At 39.5% G+C, this 19,560-nt stretch overlaps 1 protein-coding gene across 1 annotated transcript in view; it reads left to right on the top strand.

Annotated features, from left to right (window-relative positions):
- Positions 1-19,560, top strand: part of UBE2U (ubiquitin conjugating enzyme E2 U) — a 63,466-nt gene that overhangs the window by 37,452 nt on the left and 6,454 nt on the right. The window contains exons 6-7 of the mRNA XM_032136801.2: positions 719-800; positions 19,401-19,495. Coding sequence (XP_031992692.1) covers positions 719-800; positions 19,401-19,495 — 177 coding nt within the window. The remainder of the gene's footprint in view (positions 1-718; positions 801-19,400; positions 19,496-19,560) is intronic.

Genomic DNA, 19,560 nt, shown 5'->3' with positions numbered 1-19,560 from the left:
AGGCTATACTTCAATAAATTTAAAGATCTAATTGGGTTGCAGTAGAGATTCATGAATCAGGCAGCATCTCATCTTAAAAATAGATAAGTGGTCTACTGAGCACGGCAGAACAGTTAGTTTTTATAAGATAGCTAGAGCAGGAATAAGAAAACAGAATAATATGCAAAGTTTTATTGGTTAACATAAGGCACTTCAGTTACTTTCCTTGTAAGGGTTAAAGCACAGGGACTTCCTTATCGTGCCACTTCAAGTTGACTGGGCCCTGTCTGACTGGTGGCTGTGAATCTCTTCTTTTGAAGAAACTGATCTGTTTAAGATTGTCCTGCTTCCTTAAAGTTTCAGTTTTATTGCATGACACATAGCATGAGTGACTCCATTTTGGTTTGGTCTGTTAATGCTTAGGGTATGTGCTCAGTCCAAAACAATGGTCTCCTATAAATTTTATTTAACATGATAAAGGATATATAATGTTTTTCATTATAATGAAAATAACTTCCAAGTCACAATCTACCTCTTTCAAACAATACCTAATATTATGATGTTCCCATAAAAGCAAGTAATTTGGAAAGTTTCTAAGCATTGTAATATGACTGAATTATATAGTGTATGTTATTGCCACATATCAACATAATGAGAAGTGAACGATTTTTAACTTTTAACTATTAACTATTATTAAAGAATGTATGTATAGCTTCTTTTTTTAATATTCTAATTTCAGTGCTCAAAGATCCAGATTTCATTGGACAGTATTACAAATGGAAGAAAATGGATCTACAGCATCATAAAGAATGGAATTTAAAGTAAGAAATATGAAGTGCCTTGAATGTGTACATTAACTTGAATTGTCTATTATTCCACTTTCTACTATCCAACTTGGAAATAACAGAAGAAACCCTTGGAAATAACAACTTATACCCTTTTCTCAGTATAAGAACAAGAATAAAAGAAACGATCATTTCTTGCTTTCATATGAACCCAGGTAGGAAATATCTTTACTACATATTTGCTGCCAAAGATGGAGATAGGACATGATCCACAGTGGAGAAATCTCATAATATCCTCCCCATTATTTCTCTTACTCTCATTTCCATCACCCTTATCAACATGTGACTTAAAAGCAAAAAACTATATATCATCAATTAGCTTTTCATCCTTTTTGTAGCTTCAAACATTGTTTCTTCTCCCACAGATTTCTCATTAAAGAACCAAATATATTAAATCTAATGAGGAAGGATATAGTAAAATACAAACATAAATTATTATATCTTTAGAAATAATTGACTCTTAGGCCATATTAAGGAAGGAACCTTAATCTCATCTTTGGTCTCTTGACCCCTGAAGGCAGTTTTTCTGCTTCATCATGTTAGAGCAAAGATGCCATTTCAGTTCTGTGGTATTGGCTGTGTTGTGCTGGTCATTTGTTCTGGTGTGCTTATTCCAAGGTACTCAGTGAGTGAGCTACCATAAAGGTAGGGGAATTAAAGATCCTATTTTTTGCATTTATCTCATTTATCTCAATTTTTAGCTCTTCAATTTACTGTTAACCATGTGCCCTCTTTTCTAGATGGAAATACATGATGAATAAAGATAACGTGCTGTATTTTGAATTTGTGAAGCAATTGAGGAATTGAATATATTTTTTTAAATTGAATATATTAAAATATACTTCCCTATCCTTTAACATCGTATAGTTCAGACTGAGTTTTTCAGTTGGATTTTCTTTCTTCTGTTGATTCTGTAACAACTTTCTTTCAAGCTAAAGTAGAGAAAAGCTTTTGCATTTGATATACTTTCCTGCCTTCAGGATAAATTACAGGGAGTAGAAAGTTTTTATCAAGCAATATTTGAAGCAGTATAAGCATGTTTTTTCCTGAAGGCATGTTTTAAGTTTCTTTTAGAGTTGAAGAAACCTACTTAGAATATAAGGTTAATTTTTCTTTGACGTGACTTCCTTTTTTATTTCCTTTAACAGAACTGTTTTATTTGTTTGATCATTGATTCATTATGCAATGCCAACATCCCGCAGAACCCAAAAATTTAGAAAAAGTAGAACCATGTCATTTTCAATTTATCCATCCACTTCTACATATGGCTAAAATAATTGTGAGCTGTTTGAGTGCTGGAACATTTTTCCAAATACATTATTTCAAAGTTACAGGTCAAATTATCATGTGCATAGTGACCCCGTCAGAATAAAACCCTCACACCTTATGCCATGTGGTGGTTGATTAGAATATATTTAGATCAAATGATATTTGCTGCTTCGAAACGCTGGTGTTGATCAGTCAAAAACTCCACTATTTAAATACAGGTTTAAAAAGAGTGGCAAAATTCAACTTCTCTTCAAATAATTATCAAAGTCTTGTGTTCATCAAAATACATGGGGTATGATAAAGAGGACAATTCATAGAGAATCAAGTAGAAAATGTTTGGGGATCTATGCACATGAGTAATTGGTCTGTATTGTGCATGCCATATTATTATGCATCTCTCAGTTTTTAATATTCGAAAATGCTTTCCTTACGCTGAAATTTCCTGTTTCAAAAAAACAGGAAATGTAAATTGAGAACCCTTTATTTGCATAACATTGAAGAAAAAGAGAAACCTGTCTCTCCTGCTACTTCCTTCCCTCCCCTCATCAATCAATACCTTATTCTTAAGCCACACTGAATTCTTTTTTCTCACTATTATTTGGGGACCTAAGACCTCTTTACCACTTTGTACCTTCTGTCTTGGATCAGCAAGGTCTTTGTTGCTGGTCTAGAGCTAGGATTTGGTTAGTTAAAAGGTGGAATGTGGAGCTCTTAAGCGCAGGGGCACTGGAGCCAGACTGTCTGGATTTGAATTCTGGCTCTGCCAATTACCAGCTCTGTGACCTTGAGCAAGGTCACTGATTTTCTCTGTGCCTCAGATTTATCTGTTAAGTGGCAGTAATAAGTGTACCTACCTCCCAGGGAAGGTGTGAGGGTTAAATAAATTAACATATGTAAAATGCTTCAAACGGTATCTGGTGCATGGTAAGCACTCATAAAGTTCGCTATTATTCATGCTTTTAAAACTTTACTGTGGCCCTCATTCAATTTGCAGATGAAAAATCTTTCTTTGGAAGCAGCATGGGGGAAGAGCATGAGCTTCAGAGTCAAACAGATGCTGGAGAAATTCTTAACCATTCTGAACTTGTTTTTTTATCTGTTAAACAGAGATAACCTTACCTATCTTGCTAAGTTGTTTTGCATTTGACGCTTATTATTTTATATATATGATTTCATTCAAGAGATATAAATATATGATTTCATTCACGAGATATAAATAAAATTATATATAAAGTGTATATTATGTATATGTTATATATATATAAAATAAAAATTAATATAGCGTCACACATAGGCATTCAATAAATTTTAGTTCCTGGGGAGAGGAGGAGGTGAAAGTTCATGCCACCCTACTTTTCAGAGAATAAAAACAATCTGTTGGAAACATGTAAAATTTGTCTTTTCTCAGGTTAGAAAACAACACCTATCGTAACCACATTTATTGTAGTTCCTATATGCCTCTGGTTCTTTTTCCTTCTCTACTCCACCTCCATCATTTCTTTTGCCTGGTGAAATGCTTCACAAAGATGGTGTGAAGAGCTGGCCCGAATGTCTTTTTGTGGAGACAGTCACTGACAAGCTCAGGCATTCACAGTTACCCCATCCTCTCTCTCCATATTCTCTGTTCCCATGTCTTTCAGCATGTGTGATGTGGAAATTCATCTGTTCATGAAGAGGGACCAGGACAAGGATGTTTGTGTCCCTTTGCATTCTCTGTACCTAGCATGGTGCCTGGCAAATAGTAGGCACTCAATTAATGTTAGTTGAAAAACGCGTCCTCACCCTGTTTTTTCAATTCGTATTAGGATTAAATGTGAAGGCAGTTCATTTTAGAAAAATAAAATTTAGTTGCAGACTTTTAAGGTTCATTCTAATGTAAAGATTTAGGGTTCTATTTTGGGAGTTCTAAGGTGTAGTTGGAAACAGTGATTGAAAACTGGAAATGTAAATGGCTGTCATGAATATTTTATGCAAAATCTCTAATTTGGCAAGTCTTTGTTACTATTAATAGAAAATTGTCATTATAAGCAGCTCATAAATATTCATTAATCAATTATTTGGTTTGGTGTTCCTTTCTGAAGCCTTTTTTCTTTCCTATTGGCTTGAGTGTCTTTTGTATTCATGAAAGTGCTTTCTTTCCGCTAAAGGATATGAATCTGTAATCTAATCAGTAGTTTGTATTTAAGTTCTCCAGAGAGATAGTAAAAGATAAAAAATCAGAAAGCAATGAAAGCTGTTCTTTCGAGTGTTCTTGGTTATGCACATATAAAACTATGTTTGTGCCATACTCTAGCTAATGACTGCTTCTGCGACAACAGAAAAATCTTTATCGGTATTCTAAGCTTTGGCAGCTAGCAAGTTGTCTAAATAAAACTTATCAGTTCTGGTGGTGGTTTACATTCGGTGTCGCTTTAGAAAAGAATATTGCTTCTTGTTTATACCAAGGAGGTATGGAGGGAACCGGAACTAACATGGCTGAGTACTTCCTGTATGCCCAGCATTCTCCCTTCATTTCTTAATTCATGTTGGCCAGCCTGTGGAGTTGACAGTCACACATGTAAGTGTAACCCACATTAATACCCATCAGCCTCCTTCAAAGCCACAACAAATCAACCTGTACTCCAAGTCAGACCACTTTGCTTGCCTTGTTGACAGCCCAAGACCTGATTGCTAACCTCCTTTTCAATGGATGACCGCTCTTAAGACCCATCCCCCAACCCCTGACGCCCCAGACATTCCGTAAAGGTGGAGATGGATATTATCTCTAGTTTACCAGTGAGAGAAATGGAGGCACAGAGATTAGCGAGTTTTCCTGAGGTTACTGATAAACATAAATTTTATTTGCAAATTAAAACTAAACTGTTTCTTACTTGCCTACTAATATGTACTTATTAAAAGTTAAATTGTTCAGGTAAGTGTAAAAATATTGCCTACCCAATTGCAAGCCCAATCAAGTCTACCTTTTGTGAAAAAGTTGCGTTGTTTCTCAATATTAAATTCTATTATTAAACAATGTTAGTTCTTTTTTTCTTATATGTAAAAAAAGAACATCTGTGCAATATCAAATACCAATAAAAATCTTTCTTATATTTGTAAATCATACTCTGGACTTAGTTGTCCTGTCTTTTAAATTAAGGGACTAATACATATTTTTTCTACATTTCTTTGGTGTCTGATTTTGTGAGCATGTTTTAACTCACAAAAGGTAAGTAATCTTTTTTTTGGTATACCTATGTTTGATCCCCTTTATATGGAAAACATTCATGCCGAGTAGATTCTTTTAATATATGTTTGTGCTGTCCTTTCAGGGTTATTGAATTTAAACATGTTTTTTATAAGTTTACTTAATTATATATTTAATACATTTTTTTTAAGGAGTGCTAGCTTGTTTTATTCCCCAAAATTAAACCTTGACTGCCATCTTGTGGTTAACAAGTGAATTAGCATTAGAATGGACACTGCTTGTATTTTTAAATACAGACGTGGGAAAAATTATAAACAAAGGGAGGAAAATCCTTTAGGAAAAAATGACTTTTGCCAAGCAACTATTTAGTCTCTACTTGGATGTTTTTAGAGATAGGAAGCTTGGGAATTCAAGAAGCATTAAATAGCTCTAATCCTCTTCAGTTCTAGCTTGTATCTAACACCTTTTGATAGTCAACCATTCCAGAACTGGGAAATTATCTCCATTTCATAAAGAAGATGTGCATAAAAGGTTAAAGAAAATTCCCTAAGGTTATATACTTAGTAACAAAGCTGAAATTTAAATGCAGGCCTGCCAGATACCACAAGCCACGCTTTTTTGCTTAGATCAAGCAGGCATCATGTCAGACACTGAGGACCTGGGGATGGCCTTGGGGATTGGTGGAAGGCAGGATTCAAAGGAGGCTATTAGGGCAGAAAAGAAAATATTGCCACTTGTCCTTGGAAACAGCACAAATAAGGCCATTTCTGCTTTGTGAAATTGCCCTTGAAGTCTCGATAGTTATCATGTCTTTCTCCTACCTCCTCTTACATCTCTTTTTTAGAATAAACACACTCTGTTCTTTCAGCTGATTTTTATGAATTCAGTATTCTTTATTGGTCCCCTCTTATGGATATAATTCATTCCATCAATTTCTCTCTCCAATGTAGCCTCAAAATGTTACCATGGATTTCCGGTTGTAGCACAAAATCCAGTGGAACCACCCCTACTATAAACACCATGGCTTAGGGCTTCTCCCTTCCTCTCTCCTGAAAAAGAGGAATTTTAATATGAGTCACAAACGTATATGGTGCTAGTTTAGATGTTCCCCAAATCTTATGTTGATATTTGATCCCAGTGTTGGAAAATAGGAGGTGTTTGGGACATGGGGGCAGATCCCTTATGAAGAGACTAAAGCCTTCCCTTGAGCAGGGAAGAGGATGGAGGAGTAAGGCGGGTAAGTAAGTTCTCCATTAGTTCCCGGGAGCACTAGTTGTTACAAAGAGCTTGGCAGCTGGGAATGGAGGCTCAAGCCTGTAATCCCAGCACTTTGGGAGGCCAAGGCAAGAAGAATGCTTGAAGCCAGTATTTGAGACCAGCCTGTGCAATATAGTGAGATCTCATCTCTACAAAAAATTAAAAAATTAGCCAGGCATAGTGGCACATGCCTGTGGTCCTAGCTAAGTGGGAGGCTGAGGTGAGAGGAACATTTGAGCCCAGTAGGTCGAGGCTGCAGTGAGCCGTGGTTGTGCCACTGCACTCCAGCCTGGGTGACAGAGCAAGACCTGTCTCACAAAAAAATAAAAATAAAAATAAAATGAGCTTGGCATTTCTCCTCCCTCTCTTGCCTTCTCTCTCACCTGTGACCTCTGCACACAGCGGCTCCCCTTCACCTCTGCTGTCAGTGGAAGCAGCTTTCACCAGATGCCCAGTCTTCCAGCCAGCAGAATTGTGAGCTAAATAAACCTGTTTTCCGTATAAATTACCCACTCCCAGGTATTTGTAGCAACACTAAATGAACTAAGACAGTTTTAATACGAGTCACAAATACATATGATTTTTTTTCTTAAGAGAACTTCTTTGGTGTTCTGTTCCCACATTTTAAGGGGTTCGCTCTCCCTCTACGGCCTTCCTGCCTCTCCTGTCCCTCTTTCTCTCCCCTCAGTCCCCCTCCCTGTGACCAGAGAAATACGATACATGGGTTGGCTTAGGTCCTGCTCAGGTTGTCTGTCTGAGCAGGGTTGAGGCGGAAGGGCTATATTCCCCAGAGTCATATGAGATTGCATTTTATCAGAAGAAGGCAGGAATGAGAAGGAAGCAAAAGGTTCCTTTAGAAAATGTTACCAACAGTCAACTTACTAATGGAAGGATACAATAAGTTTTATTCTTCTTCTTAGACATGTAAAGCTCCTTTTCAAGAACACGTTACAATTTGTGGTGCCCCAATTTATGTGAGAAATTTAAAAATGAACAAGCATTGGGGTTTTTCATTTTACTTTTTTTTTTTTTTACTTATTATGACATTTTACTTCACAGTCATTTGATTTGCACTTTTTAGTGACATTAAAAATTTTTGTTTTTATAGTTTGTGGTTTTAATTATATAAAGGCAAATGGTTGAATAAAGAAGGAAATACTGCTTATATAATTTATTGAAGACAAAGATTTGTCAATAGGGAAGAAAAGGTATAAATCAACTTATGTTGTTTTCTAAAGTCATATTTTCCCTGAGGAAAATAAAATCCTAACTTTTTTTTAAACTTACACAAGCCTCACAAAGAGCTAGAAATCTTGCCAGCTAGAGTGGAGAGACATTATAATTTAACAGACATTGACTAAAATTTAGAAGAGCTATGCTTTATAGTGGGGCCATATTAGGTATCAAACTGATTTTCACAAAAAACTGAACTGTGAGCCAGAATGAAGAACCATCAGATTTAAAGAAACATAACAAAATTTAGCACCTAATAACCTAAAATTTACAATGTCCAGCAACCCATTGAAAAATCACCACTCAGCCAGGTGCAGTGGCTCACGCCTGTTAGTTATCCCAGCACTTTGGGAAGACAGGGTGGGCAGATCACCTGAGGTCAGGAGTTTGAAACCAGCCTGGCCAACATGGCAAAACCCTGTCTCTACTAAAAATACAAAAAATTAGCCAGGCTCAGTGGTGGGCACCTGTAATCCCAGCTACTCGGGAGGCTGAAGCAGGGGAATTGCTTGAACCCGGGAGGCGGAGGTTGCAGTGAGCCGAGCTCATGCCATTGCACTCCAGCCTGGAAGACAGAGTGAGACTCTGTCTCAAAAAAAAAAAAAAAAAAATCACCAGTCATACAAATAAACAGAAAAATATGACCCATAACCAAAAGAAATTAAATCAATACGAATACATCCATAAGTGATAGGATAGAATTAACAGATACAGACTTTAAAGCAGCTACTATACACCTTATAAAATATACTCAAGTATCTAAAGAAAAACATGAATATGATGAAAGAAATGGAAGATACACCAGTGGACTATCTAGAGATAAAAATAAATCAAATATTTAAAAATATATATACTCAATGGGAAGAACAGCAAATTAGACACTGCAGAAGAAATGACTCATGAACTTGAAAGTATAGCAATGTAATCTCTTTTAAAAAAGATAGAAAAAGGAACTGAAAAGAAACAAAAGAGCCTCAGTGAGCTGTGGGACAATATCAAATGGTAGAAGATACATATAAATGGTGTTCCAGAGGAGGGGAGAGAAAAAATATTTGAAGAAATAATTATGACTGAAAATTTTCCAAATTTGATGAAGTCTGCAAATTCACAGACTAAGAAGTTCAATGAATCCCAAGAAACAGAAATATAAAGAAGCCATACCAAAGCACATCATAATCAAATTGTTGAAACTCACAAATGAAGAGAAAAATCTTAAAAGTGGCAAAGGATAAAAAGAAACCCCACATGTTACACATAGAGGAGCAAAGATGAGAATAGCCAAAAACTTCATGTCAGAAGCCTTGCAAGTCAAAATATAATAAACGACAACTTCAAAGTGCTTGAAAGAAATTATAGAATTTTATAATCAGTGAAAAGATCTCTCTAAAATGAAGGTAAAATAAAAACATTTTTGACCAATAAATCCAACCACATAGTTGAAATGAACAAATTTCTTGAAAGGCAACATCTACCAAGGCTCACTTAAAAAGAGATGGATAACCTGAGTAATCCTTTATCTAATAAAGGAATTTATAGTTAAAAGCCTTCACACGAAGACAACTTTAAACCCAGATGGCTTCACTGGAGAATTTTCCCACACATTTAAGGAAAACATGAATATACACAAACTCGGAGACACTTCCCAGCACATGTTACAGGGTCAGCATTACCTCAATTACAAAACCAAAGACAGTATATGAAAACTACAGATAATACGCCTCACAGACATACATGCAAAAATTTTAGTATATTTAATCTAAATATATATATATAACGTACATAATATAGTTTTAAAATTTGTTAGATTTTTTTGAATGTTAAATCAAGGTTACATTCCTGATATAAACTATACTTAGTCAGGATTAATTATGATAAATAATTATAACTAATTATGATAATTCATCATGACTATATGGAGTTTATACTAGAAATGTAACCTTGGCTTAACATTTGAAAATTTCAAACAATGTAAATTAGTATAAGAAAGAAGATCCTTCCTTCCTTCCTTCCCTCCTTCCCTCCCTCCCGCCCTCCCTCCTTTCTTTTCTTTCTTTCTTTCTTTCTTTTCTTTTCTTTTCTTTCTTTCTTTCTTTCTTTCTTTCTTTCTTTCTTTCTTTCTTTCTTTCTTTCTTTTCTTTCTTTCTCTTTCTTTCTTTCTTCTTTTTCTTTTCTTTCTTCCTTTCCTTTCTTTCTCTCTCTCTCTTTCTCTCTTTCTCCCTTTCTCTCTTTCTTTCTTTCTTTTCTTTCCCTCTGTGGCCCAGGCTGCAATCTACTCGGCTCGCTGCTGCGCCGCCACACACGCTGCCTGGGATTGCCGGCGCGCGCCACCACCGCTGCCTGCTTTTTCTCTTTGGCTGCAGGCGCGGTTTCGCCATGTTGGCCACGCTGCTCTCCAGCTCCTGACCCCGAGTGCTCTGCCCGCCTCAGCCTCCCGAGGTGCTGGGACTGCAGACGGAGTCTCGCTCACTCGGTGCTCAGTGTGGCCCGGGCTGGAGTGCGGTGGCGTGGTCTTGGCTCGCTGCAGCCTCCGCCTCCCAGCCGCCTGCCTTGGCCTCCCAGGGTGCTGGGATTGCCGCCCCGTCTGGGAGGTGGGGAGCGTCTCTGCTCGGCCGCCCCTCTGCCCGGCCGCCCCATCTGGGAAGTGGGGAGCGCCTCTGCCCCGCCACCCATCGTCTGGGAAGTGAGGAGCGCCTCTGCCCGGCCGCCCCGTCTGGGAAGAAGTGAGGAGCGCCTCTGCCCGGCCGCGCCGTCTGGGAAGAAGTGAGGAGTGCCTCTGCCCGGCCGCCCCGTCTGGGAAGTGAGGAGCACCTCTGCCCGGCCGCCCCGTCCGGGAAGAAGTGAGGAGCGCCTCTGCCTGGCCGCCCTGTCCGGGAAGAAGTGAGGAGCGCCTCTGCGCGGCCGCCCTGTCCGGGAAGAAGTGAGGAGCACCTCTGCCCGGCCACCCATCATCTGGGAAGTGAGGAGTGCCTCTGCCCGGCCACCCATCGTCTGGGAAGTGAGGAGCACCTCTGCCCGGCCACCCATCGTCTGGGAAGTGAGGAGCGCCTCTGCATGGCCACCCATCGTCTGGGAAGTGAGGAGTGCCTCTGCCCGGCCGCCCTGCCTGGGAAGAAGTGAGGAGCATCTCTGCCCGGCCGCCCCATCTGGGAAGAAATGAGCAGCGCATCTGCCCGGCTGCCCCGTCTGGGAAGAAATGAGGAGCACCTCTGCCCAGCCGCCCCGTCTGGGTAGAAGTGAGGAGCGTCTCTGCCCGGCCACCCATCGTCTGGGAAGTGAGGAGCGCCTCTGCCCGGCCGCCCCGTCTGGGATGTGGGGAGCGCCTCTGCTCGACCTCCCCGTCTGGGAGGTCTACCACGGAGGCCAGAAGCAATGTGGGGGCTGGACGTGGTGGCTCACGCCTGTGGTCCCGGCACTCTGGGGGGCCGAGGTGATCAACCGATCACTTCAGGCTAGGAGTTCGAGACCAGTCTGGCCAACGTGGCGAAACATATGAAAAATACAACAGACAAACAAACCAACCAACCCAGTGACAACAAAACAGGTCTACCCTGGAGTCATACTCTATTTTTTTCTATTTTCCTCCCTTTCTGATCCTTTATCCTACTTTCTTTTTCTTCCTCTTCCTTCTCCTTCTTCTTTGTCAAATAGAGAATTGAGTTATTATCACTGATCCATATAAAGTCCCTCTCTCATTTATTTTAATTCACACTCCCCATTTCTATTCCCCGTCTTGCCATGTGCAACCTTCCTAATATGTTTGATACGCATCTTTTTGTTTGTATGTATTTTTAGAAAATGTTTATTGTTTTGTGTGCAAAAAAAATTAATTAAAAAAAAAGAAAGAAGAACCATATGACCCTCTCAATAGATGAAAAGAAATTCAGTATCCATTCCTGATTTACAAAAGAAAAAAACTCAGAGCAGCGAGTGAATTTGGCACCTCCAAGTGAAGTATCCAGGTTCTCACATTGGGACTGACTAGGCAATCAGTTCAACCCATGGAGAGCAAAGAAAAGCAGGGTGAGGCAAGAGCTCACCCAGGAGCGGCATGAAGCCAACAAAATCGCCACCCCAAGACAAGGGAGGCAGTGAGTGAGTGTGTGACCCCACCCAGGAAACCATGCTTCTCCCATGGATCTTTGCAGCTTACAGATCAGGAGATCCCCTCATGAGCCCTTGCTACCAGGGCCTCGGGTCCAATATACAGAGCTGTGTGTAATCTCAGCAGAACAGCCGCGCACACACACAGAGACCCACGTATTTTACATAATCTGGTCCTAGAATCCCCCAGTGAGGCACCAGATCCATCCATACATTCCCCTAGGAAGGGAGCTGAATCCAGAGAGCCAAGCAGCACTATCCTGAGGGCCCCACTTTCACAGCACCTCATAAGTTGGGGCCCACTAGCTTGGAGCTCCATCCAACCAGCAGCAACAGGCTGAGTCTGCTTAAGACAGAAGGGAGTTCCTGGGGGAAAAGGTGGTCACCATTTCTGTAGTCCTGTTGACTCAGCGTTCCAGCCTGCCAGCTCTGGAGAGTCCAGGCGTTCCAGACGAGGAGAGGTCTCCCCACCAACACAACACATCTGCTTTGCCACACTGTGCCCCGACTGCTTCTTTAAGCGAGATCCCAGTCCATTCCTTTTCCTTACCTCCTGTAGGGGGCCTTCAGTCACTCTAGCCAGGCTTATATGGACAGAACTCTGATCTCACCCTGGGATGGAGCTTCTGAGGGGAGGGGTGGCCACCATCTCTGTGGTTCAGTTGACTCAGCTGTTCCAGCCTGCTGGCTCTGGAGAGGCCAGGTGGTCTGGACGAGGAAGGGTCCCCCCCAGTGCAGCACATCTTCTCTACTAACAAGCAGCCAGATGGCTTCTGTAAGTGGGTCCCTGATCCTGTTCCTCCTGACTGGGTGAGACCTTCCAATAGGGGTCTCCAGACACCTCCTACAGGAGTGTTTGGGCCAGCAATTGGTCAGTACCCCTCTAGGATGGAGCTTCCAGAGAAAGGAACAGGCTGCCATCTTTGCTGTTTTGCAGCCTGCACTGGTGATACTTCCAAGTACAGGAAAAGCAGAGGCAACTAGGTTCTGGAGTGGACCCCCAGCAAATCATAGCAGCCCCACATTTGCTAACAGTCAGTGGCCTACCTGTGAAAAAAAAACAAACAAGCAGAAAGCAACAACAACAACAAAGACCCCACAAAAACCTCATTCAAAGGTCAGCAACCTCAAAGATTGAAGGTAGATGAGCCCATAAAGATGAGAAAAAGTCAATACAAAAATGCTGAAAACTCAAAAAGCCAGCATGTCTCTTCTCCTCCAAATGACTGCAACACCTTTCCAGCAAGGGTACAGAACTGGGCTGAGGCTGAGATGGTTGAATTGACAGAAGTAGGCTTCAGAAGGTGGGTAATAACAAACTTCACTGAGCTAAAGGAACAGGTTGTAAACCAATGCAAAGAAGCTGAGAATCATGATAAAACAATACAGAAGCTGATAACCAGAATACCCAGTTTAGAGAGGAACATAACCAACCTGATGGAGCTGAAAAACACGACCTTAGAACTTCACAATGCAATCACAAGTATCAATAGCAGAATAGATCAAGTGGAGGGTAGAATGTCAGAGCTTGAAGACTATCTTTCTGAAATAAGATAGGCAGACAAAAATAGAGAAAAAAGAATGAACAGGAATGAAAAAAACCTCCGAGATATATGGGATTATGTAAGGACACCAAACCTACAACTGATTGGGGTAACTGAAAGAGACGGGGAGAATGGAACCAAGTTGGAAAACATACTTCAGGATATCATCCAGGGGAACATCCCCAACCTGGCAAGACAGGCAAATATTCAAATTCAGGAAATCCAGAGAAGCCCAGTAAGATACTCTGCAAGAAGATCAACCCCAAGACACATAATCATCAGATTCTCCAAGGTCGAAATGAAGGAAAAAATGTTAAGGGAAGACAGAGAGAAAGGCCAAGGCACCTGTAGGGAAGCCCATCAGACTAACAGTGGACCTCTCAGCAGAAACCCTACAAACTGGAAGAGATTGGGGACCAATAGTCAACATTTTTAAAGAAAAGAATTTCCAACCCAGAATTTCATATCTGCCTAAACTAACCTTTATAAGTGAAGGAGAAACAAGATCCTTTTCAGACAAGCAAATGCTGAGGGAATTCATCACCACCAGGCCTGCCTTGCAAGAACTCCTGAAGGAAGCACTAAATATGGAAAGGAAAAATCATTACCAGCCACTACAAAAACATACTGAAGTACACAGACCAGTGACACTATGAAGCAACCACATAAACAAGTCTGCAAAATAACCAGCTAGCATCATGATGACAGGGTCAAAATCACACATAACAATACTAATCTTAAATGCAAATATGCTAAATGCCCCAAATAGAAGACAGAGTGGCAAGCTGAATAAAGAGCCAAGACCAATCGGTATGCTCTCTTCAAGAGACTCATCTCACATGCAAAGATACACATAGGCTCAAAATAAAGGGATGGAGGAAAACTTACCAAGCAAATGGAAAACAGAAAAAGGCAAGGGTTGCAATCCTAGTTTCTGAAAACAGACTTTAAACCAACAAAGATCAAAGGACAAAGAAGGGCATTACACAATGGTAAAGGGTTCAATTTGACAACAAGAGCTAACTATCCTAAATATATATGCACCCAATACAGGAGCACCCAGATTCATAAAGCAAGCTCTTAGAGGCCTACAAAGAGACTTAGACTCTCACACAGTAATAGTGGGAGACTTTAACACCCCACTGGGAATATTAGACATATCATCAAGACAGAAAAAAACAAAGATATTCGATACCCGAATTCAGCTCTGGGTCAGGTGGACCTAATAGATATCTACACAACTCTCCACCCAAAAACAAAAAAATATACATTGTTCTCATTGCCATACAGCACTTACTCTAAAATTCATCGCATAATCAGAAGTAAAACACTCAGCAAATGCAAAAGAACTGAAGTCATAACAGACTCTCAGACCACAGCACAATCAAATTAGAACTCAGGATTAAGAAGTTCACTCAAAACCACACAACTAAATGGAAATTGAACAACCTGCTCCTGAAATTGAACAACGTGCTCTTGAATGACTCCTGGGTAAATAATGAAATTAAGGGAGAAATCAAGAAATTACTTGAAAGAAATAAGAACCAAGAGATGATGTACGAGAGTCTCTGGGATATAGCTAAAGTGGTGTTGAGAGGGAAATTTATAGTACTAAATGCCCACATCAAAAAGCTAGAAAGATCTCAAGTTAACAATCTAAACACAACTAAAAGAACTAGAGAACCAAGAGCAAACAAACCCCAAAGCTAACAGAAGACAAGAAATAACCAAGATCAGAGTGGAACTGAATGAGATAGAGACACAAAAAACCCTTAATAAAATCAACAAATTCAGGAGCTGTGTTTTTGAAAAAAAATTAATAAAATAGACCACTAGCTAGACTAATAAAGAAGAAAAGAGACAAGAATCAAATAAACACAGTCAGAAATGATAAGGGAGGTATCACCACTGACCCCACAGAAATACAAACAACCACCAGAGAATACTATAAACACCTCTATGCACATAAACTGGAAAATCTAGAAGAAATGGATAAATTTCTGGACACACACACCTTCCCAAGACTGAACCGGGAAGAAATCGAATCCCTGAATTGACCAATAATGAGTTCTGAAATTGAGGCAATAATAGCCTACCAACCAAAAATAAAAGCTCAGAACCAGACAGGTTCACAGCTGAATTCTACCAGAGGTACAGAGAAGAGCTGGTACCATTTCTACTGAAACTATTCCAAAAGAAATGGAAAAGAAGAGACTCCTCCTTAACTCATTTTATGAGGTCAGCATCATCCTGATACCAAAACCTGGCAGAGATACAACAAGAAACAAGAAAACTTCAGGCCAATATCCCTGATGAACATTGACGCAAAAATCCTCAATAAAATACTGGCCAACTGAATCTAGCAGCACATCAAAAAACTTATCCACCATGATCCAGTTGGCTTCATCCTTAGGATGCAAGGTTGGCTCAACATACACAGATCAATAAATGTGATTTATCACATAAACAGAACTACTGAATAAGCAAAAGCTGGAAGCATTCCCCTTGAAAACCGTCACAAGACAAGGATGCCCTCTCTCACCACTCCTTTTCAACATAGTATTGGACGTTCTGGCCAGGGCAATTAGGCAAGAGAAAGAAATAAAGGGTATTCAAATAGGAAGAAAGGAAGTTATCTTCAAATCATCTTTGTTTGCCGATGACATGATCCTATGTCTAGAAAACCCCATTGTCTCAGCCCAAAAGCTTCTTAAGCTGATGAGCAACTTCAGCAAAGTCTCAGGATACAAAATCAATGTGCAAAAATTGCTATTATTCCTATACACCAATCAACAGGCAAGCAGAGTGCCAAATCATGAATGAACTCCCATTCACAATTGCTACAAAAAGAATAAAATACCTAGGAATACAGCTAACGAGGGAAGTGAAGGACCTCTTCACAGAGAACCACAAACTACTGCTCAAAAAAATCAGAGGACACAAACAAATGGAAAAACATTCCATGTTCATGGATAGACAGAATCAATACTGTGAAAAATGGCCATACTGCCCAAAGTGATTTATAGATTCAATGCTATTCCCATTAAACTACCATTGACATTCTTCACAGAATTAGAAGAAACTATTTTAAAATTTGTATGGACCAAAAAAGAACCCAAGTAGCCAAGACAATCCTAAGCAAAAAGAACAAAGCTGGAGGCATCATGCTATCCAACTTCAAACTACACTGCAAGGCTACTGTAACCAAAACAGCATGATACTACTAAAAGAACAGAGACATAGACCAATGGAACAGAATAGAGAACTCAGAAATAAGACCACACACCTACAACTGTCTGATCTTCAACAAACCTGACAAAAACAAGCAATGGGGAAAGGATTCCCTATTTAATAAATGGTGCTGGGAAAACTGGCTAGCCATATGCAGAAAATTGAAAGTGGACCCCTTCCTTCCACCTTACACAAAAATTAACTCAAGATGGATTAGAGACTTAAATGTAAAACTCAAAACTATAAAAACCCTAGATGAAAATCTAGGCAATACCATTCAGGACATAGGCACAGGCAAAAATTTCATGATGAAAATGCCAAAAGCAATTGCAGCAAAAACAAAAATTGACAAAAGAGATCTAATTAAAGAGCTTCTGCATAGCAAAAGAAACTATCATCAGAGTGAACAGACAACCTAAAGAAAGGGAGAAAAATTTTGCCATCTATCCATCTGACATCTATCCAGCATCTACAAGGAACTTAAACAAATTTACAAGAAAAAAAAAACATTAAAAAATGGGCAAACGACATGAACAGAAGCTTCTCAAAAGAAGATATATATGCGGCCAAGAAACATATGAAAAAAGCTCAACTTGATTGATCATTGGAGAAATGTAAATCATCTCTTAATGCTATCCCTCCCCTTTCCCCCACCCCCTGACAGGCCCCAGTGTGTGATGTTCCCCTTCCTGTGTCCATGTGTTCTCATTGTTCAACTCCCACTTATGAGTGAAAACGTGGTGTTTGGTTTTCTGTCCTTGTGATAGTTTACTCAGAATGATGGTTTCCAGCTTCATCCATGTCCCTGCAAAGGACATGAACTCATCCTTTTTTATGGTTGCATAGTATTCCATGGTATATATGTGCCACATTTTCTTAATCCAGTCTATCATAGATGGACATTTGGGTTGGTTCCAAGTCTTTGCTATTGTGAATAGTGCCACAATAAACATACGTGTGCATGTGTCTTTATAGTAGCATGATTTATAATCCTTTGGGTATATACCCAGTAATGGGATGGCTGGGTCAAATGGTATTTCTAGTTCTAGATCCTTGAGGAATTGCCACACTGTCTTCCACAATGGTTGAACTAGTTTACACTCCCACCAACAGTGTAAAAGCATTTCTATTTCCCCACATCCTCTCCAACATCTGTTGTTTCCTGACTTTTTAATGATTGCCATTCTAACTGGTGTGAGATGGTATCTCAATGTGGTTTTGATTTGCATTTCTCTGATGGCCAGTGATGATGAGCATTTTTTCATGTGTCTGTTGGCTGCATAAATGTCTTCTTTGGAGAAGTGTCTGTTCATATCCTTTGCCCACTTTTTGATGGGGTTGTTTGTTTTTTCTTGTAAATTTGTGTAAGTTCTTTGTAGATTCTGGATATTAGCCCTTTGTCAGATGAGTAGATTGCAAAAATTTTCTCCCATTCTGTAGGTTGCCTGTTCACTCTGATGATAGTTTCTTTTGCTCTGCAGAAGCTCTTTAGTTTAATTAGATCCCATTTGTCAATTTTGGCTTTTGTTGCCATTGCTTTTGGTGTTTTAGTCATGAAGTCCTTGCCCATGCCTATGTCCAGAATGGTATTGCCTAGGTTTTCTTCTAGGGTTTTTATGGTTTTAGGTCTAACATTTAAGTCTTTAATTCATCTTGAATTAATTTTTGTATAAGATGTAAGGAAGGGATCCAGTTTCAGCTTTCTACATATGGCTAGCCAGTTTTCCCAGCACCATTTATTAAATAGGGAATCCTTTCCCCATTTCTTGTTTTTGACAAAAACATTTCTATGCCACTTACTTTTCTTCAAGAAAACTTTGTTGCCAAAAGTTTTCTTTTCATCATGTATCCCAAAAAGTAGTCGTCCCCCCAAAAAATTTTATAAAACTTTTCATTTCCATATGTAAACTCTTTCTCCAAGGAAATGCTCTAATAGCTTGACTTGGGCTCATTGATGTCTCCCATAAGCCTGTTGTTTTATCCAGGATGAGTCATTAATTTTTCTGATACAATTTCTCCCTTATGTAGTGGGTTGAATCATGTCTCCAGAAAACAAATACCTGTCCCCCCAGAACCTCAGCATATGACTTTATTTCAAAATAGGGTCTTTGCAGATATAAATAGTAATTAGTTAAGATGAGGCTATACTAGATTTAGGTGGACCCTGAGTCCAATGACTGTTGTCCTTATAAGAGGAGCAGAACTACAGAGACCCACATGGAAAAGGTCATGTGACATTGGAGGCAGAGACTGGAGTGATGCAGCTATAAGCCATACAACGTAAAGGATTGCTAACAGCCAGCCGAAGCTAGGAAGAGGCAATAGAAGATTCTTCCCTAGGGCTTTCTGAGGGAGGGAGGCCCTGCTGCCACCTTGATCCCCAACATCTAGCCTCCAGAACTATGAGAGAATACATTTCTGTTATTTTAAGTCACCAAGTTTGTGGTCATTTGTTAAGGTGGCCCAAGGAAACTAATATACCTTGCTATACCACATGAGGTTTTTATTACTTTTACAATAGTAAACTTATGTCATATTCATTTGCTTTTCCAACTTCTATTCTGTTGTAAAGCACATATTGAAATAATTTTACTTTACCATTAAATTAGTCAACACTCAGAATGGTTCCATATTCAAAGCCTATTGTTCTACTTTTATGTTTCATTTCATTTGTTTCACTTATTTTTCTTAGAAGTAAATATACCTTTACCAAAATTCATTTGGGAATTTAGTTAATTTTTCTTTCTCTCTTTCTATGTATTCTGTTATCAAGTGTTGGCTTGCTGGAAAAAATAGAATGCCTCATAAAGTCAATCACTCAATGGAAGAAATTAAGCTCTGCCCAACTCTAAGTAAATCGATTCACTCTGTTTGTTTTGCTTTTATAACTAACATATTATGCATAATATGCATAACT

Source organism: Hylobates moloch, unplaced genomic scaffold, assembly GCF_009828535.3.
Source record: "Hylobates moloch isolate HMO894 unplaced genomic scaffold, HMol_V3 SCAFFOLD_18, whole genome shotgun sequence".
NCBI lineage: Eukaryota > Metazoa > Chordata > Mammalia > Primates > Hylobatidae > Hylobates > Hylobates moloch.
The sequence above is the reverse complement of the archived record's forward strand: the minus strand, read 5'-3'. Positions and strand labels throughout refer to the sequence as shown.